The sequence below is a fragment of the Hyperolius riggenbachi genome, chromosome 10, assembly GCF_040937935.1.
Source record: "Hyperolius riggenbachi isolate aHypRig1 chromosome 10, aHypRig1.pri, whole genome shotgun sequence".
Taxonomy (NCBI): Eukaryota; Metazoa; Chordata; class Amphibia; order Anura; family Hyperoliidae; genus Hyperolius; species Hyperolius riggenbachi.
Genome location: NC_090655.1, coordinates 49,257,451 through 49,280,043, shown reverse-complemented (window position 1 = coordinate 49,280,043; position 22,593 = coordinate 49,257,451). Strand labels below are relative to the sequence as shown.

At 46.4% G+C, this 22,593-nt stretch overlaps 1 protein-coding gene across 1 annotated transcript in view; it reads right to left on the bottom strand.

The window, feature by feature from the left end:
* The window catches only part of NOP2 (NOP2 nucleolar protein), a 38,470-nt gene that overhangs the window by 12,196 nt on the left and 3,681 nt on the right, over positions 1-22,593 (bottom strand). The window contains exons 2-14 of the mRNA XM_068259391.1: positions 20,186-20,328; positions 16,402-16,441; positions 13,737-13,798; positions 9,675-9,979; positions 8,482-8,528; positions 7,381-7,475; positions 5,135-5,331; positions 3,946-4,035; positions 3,516-3,603; positions 1,269-1,409; positions 1,044-1,183; positions 757-846; positions 245-367 (exon numbers count right to left, since the gene is read on the bottom strand). Of these exons, the coding sequence (XP_068115492.1) occupies positions 245-367; positions 757-846; positions 1,044-1,183; positions 1,269-1,409; positions 3,516-3,603; positions 3,946-4,035; positions 5,135-5,331; positions 7,381-7,475; positions 8,482-8,528; positions 9,675-9,979; positions 13,737-13,798; positions 16,402-16,441; positions 20,186-20,291 (1,524 nt within the window). The 5' untranslated portion in view covers positions 20,292-20,328. The remainder of the gene's footprint in view (positions 1-244; positions 368-756; positions 847-1,043; positions 1,184-1,268; positions 1,410-3,515; positions 3,604-3,945; positions 4,036-5,134; positions 5,332-7,380; positions 7,476-8,481; positions 8,529-9,674; positions 9,980-13,736; positions 13,799-16,401; positions 16,442-20,185; positions 20,329-22,593) is intronic.

Genomic DNA, 22,593 nt, shown 5'->3' with positions numbered 1-22,593 from the left:
AGGAGGGGTCCTAGCGAAGAGGGGGCCGACAGAGGTGAGGTGTCCTAGCAGCGCAGTTGGGTTGGTTAATGCAAATAATTGTGACTTGAAGCAGGTTTATGCACATTTCCACATTGGCAGAATTTAATCGGTCCATTTTTAATGCGCATACATTTGCATACATATACACAGAATTGTTTTGCATCTCAATGATGACCATCCCTACACTGCAGGAACAGAGGCAGCAGCTCATGGCTGGACTCACCGTGATGGAACACGTGCAATACACCAGGTATCCTCCAGTTGAGGACTGGGCATCCAGAGAGTCAATAGCACTGAGGATCAGCTCCTTCTGCAGGTGGGCGCAACGCTGTATGTCCTGCAGGCTCTGTGAGCAAATGAAATACAAGGTTAGCATAGGTCAGGCGAGTACCTGACATTCAATTATGTTATGGCTTCCACAGCGTAACTGGAAATGAGAAATACAACATGCATCCCTCTGCTATCTGCTACACAATATAGGTTCATCCCAGCAGTCACTGGAGTAATGGGAGAGCAGGACGAGCCACTTTCATGGCTCCCACACTCTACTGATGGACTTCTAATAAGCATGAATCAAGCTCCCCAAACCAGAAATATGGGTACAGAGTATCCTCTCTATGTGTTCTGTGGGGTGGCCCAAGTCACAATCGCACATTACGCAGATCCGGAGAAACTCATCACAGTTACATGATAGCACTGCTGTCCACCCAGCCGCTCTGCTGCTCCTGCACTCACCTTATTTGTTTTCACAGACTGATCTTTGCTGATGACACCAGTTCCACTACATGGAGCATCCAGGAGAACCCGATCAAATCCACCCAGGACCTGGCAATAGAAACACACATTAGGTGATACAGCCTCAGCAATAACATACAGGAACAATTACAGGGGGGCACAATATTCAGAGGGACAAAAAACTTCAACATGTTTCATCCCGAAGGGCTTCATCAGGAAGTAAAAGTACGGTGTACCATGATAAAACAATATTTACATTAGACACACACACACCAGTCAGAGCTCACCTTGGGGATCTGCCGGCCATCATAATTGCTGATTATACAGTTTGTGACACCCAGTCTGTGCAGATTTCCCACCACACTCCGGAGTCGCTCAGCATTCATATCATTGGCTACAATGACGCCTGTATTCTTTATCAGCTGGGCTGGGGGGTAGAAAGAGGCGACAAATTATGTCACAGCATTATACAGCAAAACACACCCTGCCGAGACACACATCGCGCTACTCACCGATGTAACTGGTCTTCCCTCCAGGCGCACAGCACATGTCCAGAATACGCTCCTTCTCCTGAGGGGCCAATGCAATGATGGGCAGCATGCTGGACGCACCCTGCAGCATGTAGTGCCCGGCCAGGTACTCAGGGGTGGCACCTGTAGTAATGGAAATTACATTAATTACATAACTGCTCAATTCCAGAATACAGCTTAGTTGGTCATTCCAGACAAAGCTGTTCTTTCAGTGTCTGGAGGTGCCATAGTTTGATAGTGAACCATCTACAGTGTGTATTGCTCATTATTATAGCTTTGCAAGTGTGCTTCTAAAATGTCCCTGGGCAGGCATGAGAAGCTGTGGAGACTGGAGTCACTGGGCCTCATTCCACCTCAAATATTTCACCTCCCACTGCTGTGCAGTTCTCAAAGGCCCTGACCTTCACTCCACAGCCACACCCCAACCACTCTGTATTTCACTCCACCACTTATAGGACATCCGAGGTGAAAATAAACTGATGAGAAAAACAATTGGATCTATCCTCCTCCTCCTAAAAATGACTTTTTAGATATCTTTTTTTATATTTAAATATAGATTTTACGGTTCCATTTTCTCTGCTCAATGACATCTTCATTGAAGCATGCTAGAGCTAAAATCTATGGATTATTGAGCCTTATCTCTTTTCTGTCAGTAAATGGCTTTGGAGAGCAGTAAAGTGTTTTATGGGGCTGTTATTACTTATCAGTGAGGGTTATGCTATAGTCCGACCCAGACAGAAACGTACTTGCATACCTGATGTTCAACGTTTTTAGACAGAAAAAAAAAAAAAAAAAAAAAGGAATGCAGCAGTCATTTGTGTATTAGGCACTGTACATACACGTCTATCGCATTATGTCACCTCGGTTGTCCTTTAAACACCACAGACAAATACAACCCAATTTCGCCTCACAGCACAGTCAGACCTCACCAACCCTGCAGTCACCACGCTTCACCAGTCAGACCTCACCGACTCTGCAGTCACCACGCTTCACCAGTCAGACCTCACAGTCACCAGACCTCACCCACATCAATCACCACACCGTACCATGCAGACATTGCCCAAGTCAGTCACCACCTCATACTCCACTACGCCGACCCCAAGACTGGTTCACACAGCGGGCAATTGTGCAGCGCTTGCCGATTGCTGGAAATCGGCAAAGTGCTAACTGCAGTGTCACCCGATTTATAGAAAATGTGAAATCTTGCTGCATGTATTATTCTTCAGCTTCAAAAAAAAAAATGTGCAAAAATGCACAATTCTTGAGTGTACCCGAGATGGGGACTTCTGTATAAAATATACATATCTGGGGCTTCCTCCAGCCCCCTCTAGGCTTATCGCTCCCATTCAGTCATCCATAGCCCCGGTAAGTCAGCGCAGGCTCAGTCCAGCCGAGCGTGCTCCCCTGCTGTACTGCGTAGGCGCAAAACTCCCAGCGACGGGAGCGAGAGACGGGTGCACACGGCTTGGTCACGCAGGCGCAGTTGGTTCCGGACCAGGTGACTTTCCGGGGCCAATTGCGGACAAACGAGGAGGCGGTGGACGACGGCCTGGGAGCGATAAGCCTGGAGGGGGCTGGAGGAATCCCCAGGTATGTATACAAGCCTCCATCTGAGGTTTACCCACCCAAAAAAATTAAATAAACCGCATTGCAAAGTCACAATTGCGCCATGCTTAGGGATTACTTTTTGCAGTGTGAACCCCCCCCCCCCCCCCCCCATTGTAATCCCCACACCTCACTACAGCTGCACATCATACTTTCTGCAATCAATGAGCTTGACTGATTCTAACCCTTCAGCAAAAGTACAGAAATGAGTGCGACTTCTTAACACATCCAATAGACAAGGCTTTATTGCCTCAGCATTTTCATCGATACAGGGGAGGGATTCTCATTGCGCACAGCTGGGTGTTCTGTGCTGGATCTACCCAGAGGTAAGTCATGGCAGCTGACCTGATCAGTCACCTCCCATTCCCAGCATCTACCCAATGACAGCACTTACTCTTACTGTGACTAGTAGGCACAACTAGAGCTGGCAGAGTTTTGTCTATGAAGGGCGGGCAGAGATTTATTCTCATGCATATTTCTCCTACCCCAATGCTGCCAGAAACACTGCTGTGTGCAGAAGAGACAAGTTTCAGACTGACCACATATGCTTCCTCAAACTGCCATGCTCCAATCACAGGACCAGACTATACCTCAAGCACCAGCTTGCTCTCCATAATCACTCACCGATTGGAACAGAGGAGTCAAAGATCACCAGTCCAGTCTTCGACCATTTGCCTAATGGATCCAAATTCACTCCACGGTTAATGAGAGCCTGGAACAAGCAGAAATGTATTAGGAAGATGCAGAGAATAGGTTTTATTCCAAGCTTAGTGTCTGCAGGAGGCACTCTGAGGAAGAGGTAGGAATTATTGTCCTTCCCCTGAGGACTGCATTACATCTCCTTCTCTGCAACTTAGCATCTCCAGCAGGTGGGCACAGCAGTCTATGGCATCCTGCCTATGCCGTGGGACACAGGAGGACGGGGGAAGCCTCGATAGGGTCCTGAGGCTTCCCCCTACTGAGGTGAGTACCCCCCCAGGGGAACTTTTCTCAGTACTGGTTTTCTTTAAGGATATCACTCATGAAGGGCATCAGCTGCAGGTTCAGCACTTACCTGCGCCAGATCCCGCCTCCGTGTCTTCAGAGTGTTAGTTCTGATGGTGATTGGACGCTGCACCTCACATGCCTCCAGAAAGTCAACCAACTGCAGGAAGAGAAGCGATAACTTCAAAAAGGAGTCACATTTTCCCCCCAAGCCCTATCAATCCACAGACAGAAAATATACCCCCCCCCTCCAAATCTGTGTGCAGCACCGTGGCAGAGGAGGGTGATCAATAACCCTCTAATCATCCCTGCAGTGCCTTTTGCCACCAGAACTTAACCTACTTGTGTGCTTACCCAAGAACTAGCCCAATTCCAAGCTACATACCAGTCTCCATTACATACCCATTTGCGTCGGAATTATCATTTGATTTCCTGACGTTACAACATGCCGATTCTAAGTCTAACGGAGTATTGGTGGAGTATGCGTGCAGCCCCTTCCACATAAACCCCCCCAAAGCAGACATGACCTGCTACCACTACTTCGCTGGAAGATTAGAAGGAACGAAATCCCCTTCCACCCACACACCATCAGAAGATCCTACTCATGTCTGACATCCCTCCCATGCTCACCAAGCCCGGAGAATCCTCCTGACCTCTGGTACATAAGGGCCCCTTTCCACTGAGGCCGTTTGTGCCCGATTTCACACACAAACGCAAATCCAGAATCTCAGCCTATTGAAATAAATAGGCTGTTTCAGTATTCACTGCTTCAGAATTCTGGATAACACGTCCGAAGCCCCATAGCCATGCATGGCTCGGCTATAGGGATTTGAATGCGTAATCATCAGCGTGCACAAGTGCCGGCCCGCGCTGGTGGAAACTCACCCTCGCATAACTCCCATACTTTACACATCCCCTACCCCACACACCATCCAGATCCTTTGTGCGTCTAACCCCCCCCCCCCATATGCTTCCCACGTCCCCAACTTCACACAGAATCCTAACCTTTGACAAACCTCCCATCCTTCCCACGTTGCCTCCCCCTGCACATTAACATCAGAGACTCCCCATCCTTCCCACGTTGCCTCCCCCTGCACATTAACAGAGACTCCCATCCTTCCCATGTTGCCTCCCCCTGCACATTAACATCAGAGACTTCCCATCCTTCCCACGTTGCCTCCCCCTGCACATTAGTATCAGAGACTCCCCATCCTTCCCACGTTGCCTCACCCTGCACATTAGCATCATTGACTCCTCACCTCTGACACTGGGAACAGGTCGCTGAGTATCTCTATCATGAAGTCTCCATAGCTGTAGTATGTAGCAAGGTCTTTGCGCAGCACGGAAACATACTCTTGCCGGGAGCGCTGGCCTCCTCGTTTGGCAAAGTCCTGAAGCACGGCCACAATGTCTTTAATGCGTTCCTGTACTGCAGAGAGGTCCAGCGGTCCTGAGACTGGAATATGGAGTCAAGGAAACCAGCGGGATGCTTGGTGGAGGAGGTGCCATAGTTACAGGAGAGTACATACACATCAGGGGGCAGATATCTAACTGGGGAGGATTTCACAGCTGAGCAGTCATGATAGGCATATGGAAGACACTAATGTGAATGGTTAAAGATTCCTACTTCCCCAGTTTATCCTTTGGCTTCACAAATTGTGACCTGGAACAAGCATTCAGGAGAAGACTAATGTTTTCCAGGTCAGGTAAGAGTTTACATAGAGGCTGCAAGATAATCATGACAAGCAGGGAACCTATAAAAACATTAACCAGTGGCAGCTGTCCTATTACTATCAGCACTTTACACATTGCTCCAGGAATCAATTTTTTGGTCACTATGCAACCAACCAATAGCAGATAAGCTGTATTGGAGACAACCCTTCATACATTGGTGAAAACAATTTTAAAAATTGCACCAGATGTACTTAAAAAAAAATCTTCTGTTGATCCACATTAAAATGTGCCATAAAGCAGCTCAATTCAGAATACAGTTGCAGTTATAGTATGGTAACAGACTGCTGGTTCCAGGGCTGTGGAGTTAGAGTCGAGGAGAAGGAGTCGTTTGGGATACCTGGACTCGGAGGTTTCATCAAACTGGAGTCTGATAAATTTTGTACCAACTCCACAGCCCTGGTAAGAATTAGTCTAAGGAGGTGGAGTCGAGAGTTAGAGCCAATTTTGGGTACCTGAAGTCAGAGGTTTCATAAACTGAGGAGTTGGAGTTGTTTTGTACTGACTCCACAGCCCCGGCTGTTCACACAGCAAAGTCTCAAAGTTCCCAACTATCTCTTCTCCCGGCTGCCCAGATATTTCCAGTACTTCTATTGGTTGTCAGACCTATCCCACAAGTCTTTAGTTTCCCCCATAGTCTTCTACGTTTGCTCAGTTCATTCTGTTCACATGATAGTGGCTGGATAGTGTACTGATTAAGAGTACCGCCTCTGACATGGAGAATCTCGGCTGTCCCTAATCAGTAAGCCAGTAGGTATTCAATAAGGAGTCCTTGGGTAAGACTCCCAAACACTGCAAGGTGGCCCACTGAGTGCGCCCCTAGTGGCTGCAGCTCAAGCCCTTTGAGTCCAACAGGAGAAAAGTGCTATACAAATTAAATTACTTTCAATGAGGACATACTTTTTTTGTGTGCTTTGAGCGCCACCTGCTGGTGCAGTTAGGGACTACAGTGAGCAAGAAAGCTCCCTATCAAATCTCCCAATAACAAGGTTCTGATTGTCACCACGGTCTCCACTTCACTACTCAGCTGTTCATCCAGCCATAACTGAGAACATATTACCATACGGAAAGCCTGTGGATGCTGTAGGGGCTTCCTGTCCTTTGCCACCTCTTGCTGGGACCCTCTGGAAGATCCTGGCCTGCTTCTCATTAGGCATAAGGGCAGCCGCATCTGTGCAGAAGCACAGTGTTGATAAGGCACAAGTGGCTCTGGCCTATTGCGCAGGCACAGCCTAACGCACACAGGCCCAATACAGCCTGAAGAGGAGTGTGGCTCCGATCTGAATACTGACAAGACTGTCTGCGTTCTTTGTGGGTTCACTCTCTGCCACGGGGGAACTGGAGGACGGCAGGGGAAACCTCTACAGGATCCAGAGTCTTCCCCCTTCTTAGGTAAAGTGTGGCTTATTAACCAGTGGCTCGATTTGGGTACACTTTAACCTCTGCTTACCAAGTCTATTTAAAAAATAAATATACAGAGGTGGTTTGCAGGAAAGCAGGTAGCGGCAGTGTTATATTATAGATCACCATGACGTCAACAACAGGAGAGATGTGGAAGTACTCAAATTAGAGGCGACAGTACACATCCTGACAACATGTCAAATGATATGTCAGTGGCACTGGTAAGAAAGAGAAGAAAAAAAAAAAAAAAAAAAACACACACACACTTCAGTACATTGCGCTCACTGCCAAATGGTCAGAGCATCAAAAGAGCCACGCAAAAAGCCAGGCTTCCTTTGTGCAGTCTACGCACATCAGCATACAGGAAGGATACGCTCCTTATCCATCTCTTCTGCACTCGGCAAGGTAAACTGTTCCTCCGAATCCAAATTCAGCTGGATCTCCGAATCCTCCTCCTGCGTTTTCTCCCTGCAGTGACACCATCAATGAGTGCAGACCTTAAAGGGAACCTTAACTGAACGGGGGGGTAAAGAGTTTCACTTACCTGGGGCTATTACCAGCCCCCTGCAGCAGTCCTGTGCCCTCAGAGCCGCTCTGGAATTCTCCGGTTCGCCGCTGTCACTTAGTTTCGTTTTTGACGACTCACCAGTCGGCCAGCCGCCATGCGTATTATTGGACGCATTCCCTACTGCAATTAGCGCAAAGCGTACAAAAATATGCGTTGCCGCATATCTACGCGTGCGGAATGCGGCAACGCGTACCTCAACAGCACTAATTGCAGGGGACCGGAGGATTCCATAGCGGCTCCGAGGGCACAGGACTGCTGCAGGGGGCTGGTAATAGCCCCAGGTAAGTAAAACTCTTAACCAATCAGAGGACAGTGGGTGGGGCCAGGATGCCAGCTCACATTTTATAACTCTAGAACTACAGTACATTGAACATATTTATGCTAAAGAGGAAATGACATATCAGCACTCCAACTGCTATAGAGGAACAAAGAGGCAAGTGCTGCGATCACTATAGAGGGATAAGCATATCAAGTGCTGCTAATGCTACTGCTGTGGAGGAATGAAGATGGCAACACTACTACCACCAATAATGGATTAAGATGAAATGGGGCTCTAGGCAAGGTAGTAGCATTGGGTCATCCCTATGCTCATTTTGGCAATCTGAGGAGGGAGCCGGGATAGATAAAGTGACGTTAGGACCCCGACACCCACTAGGCCTTAAACACCTGCCTAGCTTGCCGTGTGGATGATCCTGTTCTGGCTACCACTATAGAGGAATTAAGCGGCCAGGGCTGCTACTGCTCTAGAGCAGTGAGGATACTGGTGGAGAAGTTGGTGAATGCAGAGCTATACATTCAGAAGCAACAGAGGACATGGAGAAGAAATGAGAACAAAAGGGGGGGGGGGGGGAGGAAATACAGAGGAGAAAAGATAAAGAATAGAAAAGGGGGGGGGGGTGTTCTCACCTGATCATCTTTTTTTGCTTCTTAGCTGCTTTCTCTATTGGGAGAAGCTGCAATAACACAAAGATTAGAGAGTCAGTCAGGAATCAAGGCAGTTCAGAACGTTCCTCCCACCAGAACACTGTGGCCAGACTTTAAGCAGCGGACAGGCGTCACAGCTTCCACCAGAACACTGTGGCCAGACTTTAAGCAGCGGACAGGCGTCACAGCTTCCACCAGAGCACTGTGGGCAGATAGCAAGCAGCAGACAGGCATCACAGCTTCTACCAGAGCACTGTGGGCAGATAGCAAGCAGCAGACAGGCATCACAGCTTCTACCAGAACACTGTGGGCAGATGCAGCAGACTGGCGTCACCGCTTCTACCAGAGCACTGTGGGCAGATAGCAAGCAGCAGACTGGCGTCACCGCTTCTACCAGAACACTGCAGGTAGACAGCAAGCAGCAGACAGGTGTCACAGCTTCTACCAGAACACTGCAGGTAGACAGCAAGCAGCAGACAGGTGTCACAGCTTCTACCAGAACACTGCAGGTAGACAGCAAGCAGCAGACAGGTGTCACAGCTTCTACCAGAACACTGTGGGCAGATAGCAAGCAGCAGACTGGCGTCACCGCTTCTACCAGAACACTGCAGGTAGACAGCAAGCAGCAGAAAGCGGTCACAGCTTGTTAAAGAAAAAAACCAAAAAAAAAACATGTCTTGGGAAAAAACAGCACTGAACCAGCCAGCTGGTGCCCAGTATCCTGCAGACACACCACCTCTGCACGTACAGGACCAAAACAATAAAGAAGGACACTGTACACCTGAGGAAGGGCACCGCCCGAAACATGTCGTGCATCCTGTGACTCCAATACTGCTTGTTGCTGCACAGCTACCGAGTGCCCTGTCCTTTATTGTTGTCACAGCTTGTACCAGAACACAGTAGGAAACGGGCAAGCAGCAGACAGGCATCACAGCTTCTACCAGATGCTGCTGGACTGAACTGAAGCTGAACTATACAAAGACCATTGGAGCACTTATAGGCAAGTGAAGTAATAAGAGGCACATCTAATGGAAAGCAGCCAGGGGCAGTGCAAAGAATAATAAATATGGTAACTGGTGTTCAATTATCTGCACATTCCAATGCAGCTTCAGATGCACACAAAATGCCAAGTAACAGATTTATGAATGTAAAACCAGGCTGATCAGGTGACTTACATCCGCTTTGTCATCATCCTCATCCTCTGAGGAGCCACCAAAGTCATCCTGTAGCTCATCACTGTCTGAAAGATCCAGAGTGCCAGCTAATCTGTCGTTGTCATCATCATCATCCTCCTCATCTTCCTCAGCAGAGCCTACTAACTCCTTTGCACTCCTTTTTCCCCCTTCCTCCTCATCTTCGCTTTCCTCATCTTCCTCCTCTTTCTTCTGTCTCTTTACAGGTTTCAGCCACTCGGAATTGTCATCAGTGAACCCACCTGGCTTCCTCTTCCCTTTCAGAGCTGGAGTCACAGTCACAACCCCTGTAGAGTGGAGAGAATAATGACAAATACCTCCAAGGCATGACAACAACAATGAATACACAAGTGCTTGTATGCGTCTCTGTGTAGTGTTAGCATGTGTGGTTGTGTATAGTGCCTGTGATACTCTGGCTGGATCTCTTATATGGAGCGTATAAACAGAGCCATGTGCAATATGGGTCCAAGTGTGTAAAGCTAAGAACCCAGAGGCCGATCAAAGCCAGATTAAAAAAAAAAAAAAAAAAAAAAAAAAAAAAAAAATCGGGGGATCTCTACTGAATGATCATCCCCCGATCCATCTGGCTGAATATCTAGAGTAATTTGCGCGGTCGCAAACAATCATTTACACAATCGTGGTAAAATCCGCACGTGTCAATGAGGATCAGAATGATGCCCCCCATGACTAGGGCCTCTTGCACACTACATGCGATTCCAATTTTTTTACGATCCCATTTTTTAAATCAGATTAAAAAAAATGCTGCCACATTTTTATTTGGAATAAAAAAAAAAAAAAAAAAAAAAATCACCACAAGTAGCATGCAAGAGGATTTAACCACTTTACCCCCAGCGGTACGAATTTCTCCGCCCCTTTTTTCCCCCCTAAAAAAACCAGGGACGGAGAAATCCGTACCTTCCGCGCTACCGCCGCTGTCCGCGCTCCCGCCGCTCGTGCGCGCGCACCCGCCGCTCGTGCACACCGCCGCCCGCTCGCCCGGAGATCAATGAACGGGAAAATCCATTCCCGTTCGTTGATCTAGCCCCCGCAATGATCTGCTGCTTCTTTCAGAAACAGCGAGATCATTGTGAGTCTCCCAGCCTCCTACTGCTTCCTGTAAGCGTCCTTCCGCTTACAGGTCGCATGTAAACAAACACTCTGTGGCCATCTTGTGGCCAAATAGTAAACTACACCCTAAAAGCATTTTACATATTCAAACATTACATTTACACAATAAATTAACTCATTACCTCCCACACTCCCCAATTTTTATTTTTTTTGTAATTAAAAAAAAAAATACAATAAAAAAAAAAAAAAAACATAAATAGTTAGCTTAGGGACTGAACTTTTTAAATATTTATGTCAAGAGGGTATAACACTGTTACTTTATAAACTGCGGGCTTGTAATTAGGGATGGATGCAAAACTGAAAAAAAATGCACCTTTATTTCCAAATAAAATATTGTCGCCAAACATTGTGATAGGGACATAATTTAAATGGTTTTATAACCGGGACAAATGGGTTAATACATTTCATGGGTTTTAATTACAGTAGCATGCTTTATTTAAAAACTATAATGGCCGAAAACTGAAAAATAATATTTTTTTCCCACATTTTTTCCTATTTCCCCATTAAAACACATTTAGAATAAAATAATTCTTGGCATAATGTCCTACCTAAAGAAAGCCTAATTGGTGGCGAAAAAAACAAGATATAGTTCATTTCATTGGGATAAGTAATAATAAAGTTATAGACGAATGAATGGAAGGAGCGCTGAAAGGTGAAAATTGCTCTGGTGGTCAGGGGGTAAAACCCCTCAGTGGTGAAGTGGTTAATACTAAAAGATAGTCATTCAAAAACAAATGATCGCTGGGGGTGGCAGCATCATGAAACAGTTAAATTATCGTTAAAGGCTGCTGCACAATTTTTGCTGAAGAAAAATGGTTAGCCATGAAAAATTGTTCAGAAAAAACTGCGTCAAGGGTATGGGCTTTCACAGCAAGAATAAACCAGAGGAGCCTGCAACAGGAAATGTATTACCCCATACACATATACACACACACACAGATTTAAAAGTGCCCATCCATTACTCCATTTCCCATCAAGCAATCAACCATATTGGGTGATCAAGTACAGTGCGGGTGATCAAAAGTTGATTGACTAGTGGTCCCCACACTACAAGCCATATTCTGTTTGATTCACTAAATCAATCTGAACGATGTTCCTACATGCTCTGAAAGCAAAAATCCATTAGAAATCGTGAACATTAACTGATTTCTTTACATTTGACATATTTCAACCAGACAATTGGTCAATTTCCATTGATCGAGCAAAATGCAACATAATAGATTCTTTTCCGATGCAATAAAATGATTGAATGGAATGATTGATCATATAGGAAGATCGATGTATGGGCACCTCAAGATGTGTGCAGTAAGATTGGACTATGTGTTTGCAGCTCACCATTGTGTTGTGGTTTCTGATAGGACAGTGCGTCTGCAGCTCACCACTGTGTTGTGGTTTCTGATTGGACTATGTGTCCGCAGCTCACCATTGTGTTGTGGTTTCTGATTGTACAGTGTGTCCGCAGCTCACCATTGTGTTGTGGTTTCTGATTGTACAGTGTGTCCGCAGCTCACCATTGTGTTGTGGTTTCTGATTGGACTAGGTGTCTGCAGCTCACCATTGTGTTGTAGTTTCTGATTGGACAGTGTGTCTGCAGCTCACCATTGTGTTGCGGTTTCTGATTGGACAGTGTGTCTGCAGCTCACCACTGTGTTGAGGTTTCTGATTGTACAGTGTGTCCGCAGCTCACCATTGGGTTGTGGTTTCTGATTGTACAGTGTGTCCGCAGCTCACCATTGTGTTGTGGTTTCTGATTGGACTATGTGTCTGCAGCTCACCATTGTGTTGTGGTTTCTGATTGGACTATGTGTCCGCAGCTCACCATTGTGTTGTGGTTTCTGATTGTACAGTGTGTCCGCAGCTCACCATTGTGTTGTGGTTTCTGATTGTACAGTGTGTCCGCAGCTCACCATTGTGTTGTGGTTTCTGATAGGACAGTGCGTCTGCAGCTCACCGTGTTGTGGTTTCTGATTGGACTATGTGTCTGCAGCTCACCATTGTGTTGTGGTTTCTGATTGTACAATGTGTCCGCAGCTCACCATTGTGCTGTGGTTTCTGATTGTACAGTGTGTCCGCAGCTCACCATTGTGTTGTGGTTTCTGATTGGACTATGTGTCTGCAGCTCACCATTGTGTTGTGGTTTCTGATTGTACAGTGTGTCCGCAGCTCACCATTGTGTTGTGGTTTCTGATTGGACTATGTGTCTGCGGCTCACCATTGTGTTGTGGTTTCTGATTGTACAGTGTGTCCGCAGCTCACCATTGGGTTGCGGTTTCTGATTGGACAGTGTGTCCGCGGCTCACCACTGTGTTGTGGTTTCTGATTGGACAGTGTGTCCGCAGCTCACCATTGTGTTGTGGTTTCTGATTGGACAGTGTGTCTGCAGCTCACCACTGTGTTGTGGTTTCTGATTGGACAGTGTGTCCGCAGCTCACCATTGTGTTGTGGTTTCTGATTGTACAGTGTGTCTGCAGCTCACCATTGTGTTGCGGTTTCTGATTGGACAGTGTGTCCGCAGCTCACCACTGTGTTGTGGTTTCTGATTGGACTATGTGTCTGCAGCTCACCATTGTGTTGTGGTTTCTGATTGTACAGTGTGTCCGCAGCTCACCATTGTGTTGTGGTTTCTGATTGGACTATGTGTCTGCAGCTCACCATTGTGTTGTGGTTTCTGATTGTACAGTGTGTCCGCAGCTCACCATTGTGTTGCGGTTTCTGATTGGACAGTGTGTCCGCAGCTCACCATTGTGTTGCGGTTTCTGATTGGACAGTGTGTCCGCAGCTCACCATTGTGTTGCGGTTTCTGATTGGACAGTGTGTCCGCAGCTCACCACTGTGTTGTGGTTTCTGATTGGACAGTGTGTCTGCAGCTCACCACTGTGTTGTGGTTTCTGATTGTACAGTGTGTCCGCAGCTCACCATTGGGTTGCGGTTTCTCAGTCTTGGGTTTGGCTTCCTCCACTTTTCTCCTCCTCGCTGCTCTATAACAGGGACAGGAAAGAAAGAAAATCCTGTGAGCAGATTGTATATCCTGCACACATCCAACATACATAATACATATCAAGCCTCCCACATATACACTGTGCTGCATTGCTGCGTGCCATGAGCCGCTCACGGAGGAGTGGAGCAGGAAGGTGGTGGCTGCATTCTTATACATGTAACATGTGATGTGTTGGTAGAACGTTTGTACAACATGCAGCAGACAATGAATAAGGCTCGGCTCCCACTTGTGCCAGACCACGTGCAGCCAGCAGGAGTGGACAGTATAATGTCCGCTTATAGTCCGCCATGGTCTGGCTGTAGCCTGGGGCAGATGCGTTATCCTCATAGGCTATATGGGGGAGCGCATCTCCCTGCCTGGGATTATCAGGGATTGAACAGAGGTGCGGTCCACTTACTGCAAGTAAATTCTCCACTCAAGTGGGAACACAGCCTAACGGAGGGATTCACCACTACAGCCACTGGCTGTGTAATGTGCCTTCACCATACTGCGCTGGATATCATATGGTACAGCCCCTCTGAACTGAATTCTATAGAAGTCATAGTGGTATCCAGCGGCTGGATAATGTAAGACTCCCTAACACTGCTACTGCCTAATGAGTGCGCGCTAGTGGCTGCAGCTCTGGCGCTTTGTCTTACTGATGTGCTAGGGCTTATTTTCAGGGGAGGTCATATTTCTATCAGAAAGTGTCTCGACATTTACTGTTCCTCCGTACTGTGCTGTTCCTGAATTTGAAAGTGTGCTGCTGTACTGATCAGGCCTGACCTGCACTGTCACCCCTCCCCACAGCTGATAACCTTGTGTGTGCTGGAATGACCTTTAACTTCCACTAGGGCTTATTTTCAGGGAAAGAGGGTACAGGTCTTTTCTTATAAAGACTCTGCATTCAGCCAGTGGAGAGGCCCTCATGACACTCCTGCCACAACACACCACATCAGATATATGGAAATGTGGTGTGTGCCCTCCTGCAAAACACCTCACCAAGGGCAGAGCAGACATCCAGGCCTGCAAGACCAGGACATGTACTGACACTCACTCCGCTTGGTACTGGACCAGATATACTTTGTCACTTTTGATTGGTCTGCCTCTCCAAGCTGCATACAATTTGCATGCTAGACAGAAATATTTGCATCACATTCACAATCTCTACTGGCTGGTGAAGCTGGCCCTCAAGCGACAGAGGAGCTTCCACTGAGGGCTGTGCTGGTCTCACACAAAATGCTCAGTGCTTCACCACACTATCTGCTCTGCTGCACAATCCAGATAAACTAACGCAGTGTTCCCCAACCCTGTCCACAAGGCCCACCAACAGTACATGTTTTGTATAAATCACCAGAGGTAGTTAATCAGTCCTGCTGATACACTAATTACCTCACCTGTGATTGTGTGTGGTTTCCTGCAAAACATGTACTGTTGGTGGGCCTTATGGACAGGGTTGGGGAACTCTGAACTAACTGACATAACAGTCCACTGCATTGTACCAATCCTCCAGCAAACTAACTGACATAACAGTCCCTGCATGGTCTCCATCCTCCAGCAAACTGACAGATAACAGTCCCTGCATGGTCTCCATCTGCCAGCAAACTGACAGATAACAGTCCCCGCATGCTAAAAATCCAAATTCCACTCCCACAGCATCAAACGTCCCACAAAACTGACTCTCCCATAATGCAATGCGCTAAACACGAGCCGACTTCCCACAGGGTGGGGTGATGCGGAGACAAAGCTACAAGCAGATCATCATATGCGGAATCCCAGACACAGCAGGACCTAATAGGGCTCTTTAAAGCGTTCTTTTCCAAACACTACAGAGATGTGGAGGAAGTTGTACACAACATAGCCCTATCCACCAATCTGCACTGAGGCCAGCTCACACAGGACTGCTAGAAGCACCTCCTTGTGACACCATAGTATGAGGTGCTGATATCAGATTATGCACAGTGCAGGTGTACACATAAGACTAAACACATTACATCAGCTAATTTTATTTTTATAGCGCCGACATATTACGCAGCGCTGTACACAGTATATTGTCTTGTCACCAACTGTCCCTCAGAAGGGCTCACAATCTAGCCCCTACCATAGTCATGCATGTATGTATGTATGCATGCATGCTCGTCTAGGGCCAATTTTAGGCAGAAGCCAATTAACGTGTGTTGTGGGGATGTGGGAGGAAACTTGAGTGCCCGGAGGAAACCCACGCAGCCACAGGGAGAACATACAAACTCCTTGGCAGATGTTGATCTGGCTGGGATTCAAACCAGGGACCAAGCGCTGTAAGGTGAGAGTGCTATCCTGTACACCACCATGCTGTCCACTACGCCATCGTGCCTAACGTACAGGGCCTGAGGAATGTTGTGCCATCAGATTTCAATGCAAATAGTTTAACCTGTGTGCACAGGAACAGGAAGTGAGCCGTGCAAGGAAAGCCTGCTATGGTCCTTACAGCAGCCAATCCCCGCTCTGACTGTGACTCTGCTGTGTAACTTGCAGTCAGGTTGCTATTGGAAACAGTCTGCCTGAGAAAGGATCTCACAGGAGACAGTCTGGAGAACAGCTCAGTACAGTGTGACCTCGACTCACCTCTGCCGGCTGCGACTGGACATCCGCTTCTTCTCAGAGTCTGAAACAGCAAAATATCATCATTACACAACTGTACATAATATTCCAATTCATCTACAGACCAAGGTAAATCAGGCCGGATGTGGGAGGGCTAGGATGGTAAACCAATCAGATTCCAGCACACACGATAGTACTCCTAACCCAACATGTTTCAGGCATTACCTATGCAGTGTGACTGGGGTGCGTCACAAATGTTACCACCTCTATGTAGTAGGAGGGCAAATAGATTTTTAATACAGAACTATGACTAGATTGTGCAACTGCAGTGAGGGACCAAAAGTATAAGATTAGAGTAAATGAGCTTAAAAACCAACTTAAATGGCAAAATTGAAGGAGGAAGTGGTGGTCTTACCTCCCTCAAGCAGACACGACAACGACTGCGATTCAGACAGTCAAACACATTGATTAGGAACTCCAAAAGAAATGCAACGCGTTTCGCAGGTTCAACCCCGCTTCATCAGGCAATATAGGGAGGAGTATCAAACAATCTGCACAAGGATTCAAATTAAGCGCTCAGAAGCGCTTAATTTGAATCCTTGTGCAGATTGTTTGATACTCCTCCCTATATTGCCTGATGAAGCGGGGTTGAACCTGCGAAACGCGTTGCATTTCTTTTGGAGTTCCTAATCAATGTGTTTGACTGTCTGAATCGCAGTCGTTGTCGTGTCTGCTTGAGGGAGGTAAGACCACCACTTCCTCCTTCAATTTTGCCATTTAAGTTGGTTTTTAAGCTCATTTACTCTAATCTTATACTTTTGGCGCCTCTGTTCATTGTATACAATTTTGAGTCCACCCTTGGTGGAGGGTTGCTACCCTTTCTTCCTGTCTACAGAGAGCGACTTCTTAATCCTGAGTGGGGTCAGGACAAACTCCCCACCTGCCTTTACAGTGGTTGCCTGCTGGTGACCCTGACTTGTGAGTATCTAGCAATACAAACTTATTGCCACCTTGTCCAGTACGAATTACACTATTGGGGCTCTTGGTGTTCCCTGTTTTTATCACACTGTAGGAGGGGCTTCATCACAAAATCAGCCATACAGACCCACCCGATGATCTTTTCGAGAAAAGAAAGATTTCTGAAGGGAAAGGGCGTATCATCTACTAATTTGGATGAAGTCCAATCCTTGGTTAAAGATCATCTTCCAAGCTCCCTCGCCATCCTCTCCGTTGTCTTCTAATCCACCCGGTAATCTGACACCACGCGCATTCCCCGTCGCACTCTCACAGGCGGCAGTGTTCTGCGCTTGCGCACTCCTGGGCATTCACAGGGGCGCACAACTGGTCAGATTACTGGGGTGGTTGGGGAGGGTGTGTGTGATTATAAGACAATGGAGCAACTGGAGAGGACAGTGAGGCAGCCCACGCACCTCATGGGGCTGGAGGAAGCCCCAGGTGAATTTATATATATCCTTTAATCCAGTCTCCATTCCTATTTAAGCACTACAAGGAAGCTGTAAAATTGGGCAGTCAAAATTAGATACCTGTATATTGCACCCAAAACCAACTGCACCTCACAATGTGCTGTTACTCTGCAAGGAAATGAGGGGAATATTTATCCATTAAACATTCTTGACGCATGATCTGAACCAGGTTTATGGTTAAGGGCCCATTCACACATAAAACCGCTAAACGCTAGCGATTTGCGTTGCGGTTTCCGCAGGTGTAATAAAATAAAAAAAAATGTAAAACACGACAAATTCGCGTTTTTGGAGCGATCACAATTAGCGGTTTTATACATGCTAATTGCGATCGCTCCAGAATCACGGGCATAACGCTCCGGGTAACGAGTTTGCAATTATCGCAAAACGCCCGCGATCATGGCAGTGAGAACATTGCCATCGGCTACAATAGCACAATAGTTTTTAAAACCGCTAGCGTTTTGCGATTAGCGGGAATCGCGCAACTCCCACTTAAGTGTGAATGGGCCCTAATACCTCAGTTTCCTGCACAAAACATTCTCAGTTGACTCACAACAGCAGGGAGCGTATAATCATGCTTATACAGTACTGCTGTATTCCCCATAAACTGTAGACACTAACCCCCAAATGTAACAATATATCAAATGCGCTGACAGAGCAAAGTGAATTTGAAAATCATATGGAATGAGTCCTAGAGCTGACAATACTTATGTGTTAACAGTCAAATGTACTTTTAACATATTACAGCTCAAATAAAATTATACTTTTTAACCGCTTCCGAACCGTGGTAATTGAAATCTGCGCCCACGATTGTGGCTGCTTAATCCCGCCAGGATGTAGATATCAATTACCGGACTTGCCGCTACCGCCTATTGCACCGCTCTCTCCCGTCATCGCAAGCCACTTGCTCTGTCGGGAGCCGATTTCATTGGTTCCTGACCAGTTCACAGAGCGAGGGGCCTGCAGCAAAGGGTAAGCAGCGTGAATGATGGGTCCATGCGGCGATGTGGCGGTAGGAGCTGTTTTTTTGGTACCAGCAGTCTCTGGACCTTAAGGGGCCAGAGACTTGTGGCACGCAAGTGGTTAATAATAGGATATATATGAAGGACGGTCTGCATAACCGAACACACTGAAACCAGCGCAGGAGGCGCCACCATATGTCGTAGTAGGAATTACAGCTATAGCAGGCACAGGGAGTAACTTCAGCGCCGTCAGAAGACGGAGCTGAAGTTGCTTTTAAAACACAATTATTTCATTCCCCACTATCCATGGCGGCCTGGAGGGGGAATAGTATTTAATACGTCCGGGACTTGTGCGGCAGCAGGATCAGCCATATACCGGCTGTATCCTGCGCCCAAGTCTCCAACGCTGTTATCTTGTGTACGTTGCATAACAGCTCAGCTGGACACGGCACTAGTGAGCAACCCCACAACGGCCTTTACTCTTACAGAAAAGATGTTTATTACACAAAATATTCCTATGTACATATCAGAAACAGTCAAACAATTGTGAAATTCGGTGTCTGACTTTTTGCAGCAGCACAAGTAACAGTTTTTTGATTGGCTTAGAGACTCCAGGTACCCAAATAATTGCTATTGACTGTACATCCCTGGTGTCAGCCCACCCGGAGGCCCAGTGCACACCAAAAACCTCTAGCAGATCTGCAAAACGCTAGAGGTTTTGGAAGCAGATTTCAGAGCGATTCTAGGCATGTTTAGAGAGGTTTTCGAAACATGCCGATCGTTTTTGTGTAGCAGATGTCAAATTGTTACAGTAAAGCTGTAACTGAACAGCTTCTGTAACAAAAACGCCTAGAAACCCGCTCTGATGTAGCGTTTTTCAGAGCAGTTTTCCACTTTCCTATACTTTAGCACTGCGGCAGAAACGCCTCAGAAATCTAAAAAATGCTGCAGCCCCCGAGTTTGCGTTTGTGGAAAAACCGAACTGCTCTGGTGTGCACCTGCCTATTCACTTTCATTAGCCAAGCGGTTTTCCCTCTGCAAGCTTTTTAAGAAACACTCTGGTGTGCACCAGCCCTTATGCTGAGATTACACGGTACGTTTTTTGCGTTCGATTCGGCGCGCGATCTATTAGCCATTCGACTTTCTGCTCGATTGTCTTACCTTCCACTCGTTTTTCTTATCTTTTTTCTATTGACTTCTATAAGAAAACCGAGCGGAGAGGAATCGAGCGGAACATCGGACATGTCGGAATTTTATCATCGAAGGCATCTATCGGAACGATTCTTACGTTGTTTTTTTTTTTTTTTTGTACCGTGTAATCCCAGCATTAGACATACAGAGACAGACATCACAACGGTCACTCACCATCACTCAGGATTTTGCTCAGTTCATTCTCCGCTCCCGGCTGTTTCTTGGCTTTGCGGCCCGGCCCTCGGGGCACTTTGTTTAGTGGGTCCAGCTTTCTCCCCATGATGTCACTGGAGGGATGGCGCAGCTCCTCTGATCAGCTGTCACAAGACACAGAGACGGTCAGTTTTTGGTTTCTAAACATAAACAACTCCTCACTTGTGGAACATACAAGTTGAATGCGCTCAGCAGGCAGCCAAAAGCTGTAAACAACTCAAACATGCAGCAACCCTTCCCTGCTATTGAATAAAATATATTTCCCTGGTGTGTCCATGGCAGCATACTATGGGTTCTGGCTCCACCTCTTGAACCATCGTATGCTGCCATGGAAATGCACCAGGAAAGGAACATTTCCTATAGGCAAGTATACATTTCCCTGTATTGCCATATGTGCTCCTTTAATCTGAATGACTGATCTTGGAAACCCTGTCAGTGAAACAGTAAGCTTCAAACTGGAAACTTAACAGCAATAAAAACGTAAACCTACAACCCAGTAGGGATGATGAAAGAGATGCAAATACTTCCGGGTTTATGCAAATTTTTATGCAAATATATGCAGTTTGAAAATGGACCAATCAATTTAAACACAGGTTTAAATTGATTGGTCCATTTTGAAGCTGAATATATTTGCATAAAAATTGGCATCAACTCGGAAGTATTTGCATATCATTGATCATCCCTACAATCCGTTACTCTTGTTTCACATGTATAATCCCATTTATCTACCCATAGAAGTGTATACAATATACTCGTTATAGTAAACTCCAGGGGACTGGGAAGGAGCAACTCTGTCCTCTCAATGGAGGTACAGTACAAGCACTAGCACATTTGGTGGAATACAAGGTTAAGTATACCTTAGGGCTGCATTGCCAGGCTGGACAAACTGCTGGTACAGTATCCAGGACTTCTTAGAAATTGCAGCAGTCACTGAATAGAGGCAGCCACTCGCTTCCTGTGAGTGGCTCCGATACCTCCGCAGGTGGGACTTGCAGCACGTGTCCTGCTAAACATTCTGCTCACACTTGAGCCAACCATGAACCCTGTTTTCAAAATGCTGCCAATCATACCCCACTCGCATCTGTAATGCACGTTTATATTCCTCATTTTCCCCAGGCTGCTTATTTGTACAGTACTGTATATCCAGCACTGGTGCCATTTTCCTCATCTTACAAATGTTATCAGGTATCAAATCACTTGCAACCAGCCTTAAGAGAGCAGCCGACCATGGATTTCACACTGCCCCGCCCACCGCCATATGATGCATGCACCGTCCACCGACACATGGCGCATGCACCGCCCACTGTTTAATATATCCAGAGTCAGCGTCTTGTAGGGGCCAAAAACGTTTACTATAAACAGAAGTGTTATTATATAAGAGTTTACTATACCAGGCGTTGTTTCCATAGACTTAAAATGGAGATTGGCTGGACATGCAGAGGTAGAGTTTATACTGTACAATAACAGGTAATTGCTGGCAATGCTTGGCCTTGGATTTAGAAGTCTGGTGACATCTGATGCTTCCCATAAACTGCCCCAGTGCAGCCTCATTATCACGTCTTATACAGCATTACATATGTGATCATGGATATAGCATCTCCACACAAGGAATACTGTATACTGGCTGTCAGAGGTTATGCAGTGGCTAAACCCAACATTTATCAGTCTTGCTCACTGCACTTCCTCAGCAGGAGTGGCCAGTGAGATGGGAATAATATTGATTGGATGCAAATGTTATGCTGCGTGAAAATGGACCAATCAAATGCAACTGTAGCAATAAAATCTGCATTACCTCAGAATTATCAGTATCTCATTGGCTATCACTACTCCTCAGTAGACACCATAGTATGCTACAAAAATACTGCCCTGTCTCTCACACACACACAGAAGTGGCTGCTGCAACAGACGCCACATGCAGCCCTCCATTCACTATCATCAAACTGCTCCATCATAAACTGCCACAAATTAGAATGCTCCATTCTAATTTGTGGCAGTTTATGATGGAGCAGTTTGATGATAATGAATGGAGGGCTGCATGTGGCGTCTGTACATGGGGAATGCAATTCCTCCACAGGCACATCAATACAGCACGTGCCGAGGTGGAAGAAATACAAAATTCCTGGTGTTAGACCACGAACATGATTTTATATTGCTATAGAAAAGAAGTTGTTTATAGGTTATCCCCACATCCCGACGTACATTTATATGATTAAATACAGCTGTATAGTGGGAATTTAAAGTTTGTATTACTCAATGTACCATTGTGAAAAAAGGGGATAAATGGAGAATGCCAAAGAGTGGTCATCCAATGGTAGTTAAAATCGTAGCTTTATTAACAAATAAATGATAAAACATCACACGTGACAGAG